The sequence below is a fragment of the Notolepis coatsorum genome, assembly GCF_963971535.1.
Source record: "Notolepis coatsorum genome assembly, chromosome: 16".
Taxonomy (NCBI): domain Eukaryota; kingdom Metazoa; phylum Chordata; class Actinopteri; order Aulopiformes; family Paralepididae; genus Notolepis; species Notolepis coatsorum.
The window spans coordinates 2,436,808-2,437,668 of NC_140180.1; the positions used below are offsets into that span (position 1 = coordinate 2,436,808).

General features: G+C 52.1%; 1 protein-coding gene across 1 annotated transcript in view; it reads left to right on the forward strand.

Moving 5' to 3' along the window:
• LOC311242407 (trafficking protein particle complex subunit 11-like) overlaps window positions 1-327 on the forward strand; it is a gene marked incomplete at its 3' end in the record, with an annotated part of 40,677 nt that extends 40,350 nt beyond the window's left edge. Inside the window, exon 23 of the mRNA XM_084331362.1 lies at window positions 160-327. Coding sequence (XP_084187488.1) covers window positions 160-327 — 168 coding nt within the window. The remainder of the gene's footprint in view (window positions 1-159) is intronic.
• Window positions 328-861: the final 534 nt, after the last annotated feature.

Here is an 861-nt window from a genome sequence, read left to right on the forward strand (position 1 = left end):
TACCACACTATACAAGATGGTTAACCGGATGCACTCGGATCACCCCCATCATCACTCTGCAACTGGACTTTGGACTTCCTGACAAATAGACCCCAATCTGTTAGGATCAATAACACCGTATCCTCCACCATCATCCTCAACACTGGCTCCCCCCAGCAGGGCTGTGTCCTTAGCCCACTACTTTACACCCTGCTCACACATGACTGCAGAGCCCACTATGACAGCAACCTCATAGTGACGTTCACGGATGGCACCGCAGTGGTGGGGCTCATCACAAAAGGGGATGAGTCGGCATACAGGGAGGAGGTAGGCCACGCTGGAGAATAAGTCAAGATAACAACTGGGATGCGGCGACCTTACCCCAACACCGAGCCAGGAACAGAGTGAAACTGTCTGGAATAAATAAGATGGATGGCAGGCCCCCAACCCCCCCCCCCCCCCCCCCCCCCCCGATCCTCACCCAAACCCCCTCCCACGTGTACGCCTGGCGATGTACGCGCGTGCCGGAGGGGAGGGACCCATGACTGTCTCCTTGCCCATTTCCTAAGCCAATACCCTTATCCCTACTAGGCGGCAACTGTAGCCTAAGCCCCTCCCCTCTGGTACTAACTAATGGCAACTGTAATTAGTCTAGGCCAGAACCACTCTCCGTCCTCCCTCCCAACATTTCCAACACCCTCACGTGGCGCGACAACACCCTGAGCCTCGTCAAAAAAGCTCATCAAAAGCTCATTTTTTTTTCTATTTATTTTTTTCGTTTCTTATCCTACTGTATGTCCTTAAAAAAATATATGTAATATGTAATAATCCCCCCCCCCCCCCCTGGGTTGTTTATGAGGCGTACTCGGATTATACTGCTTA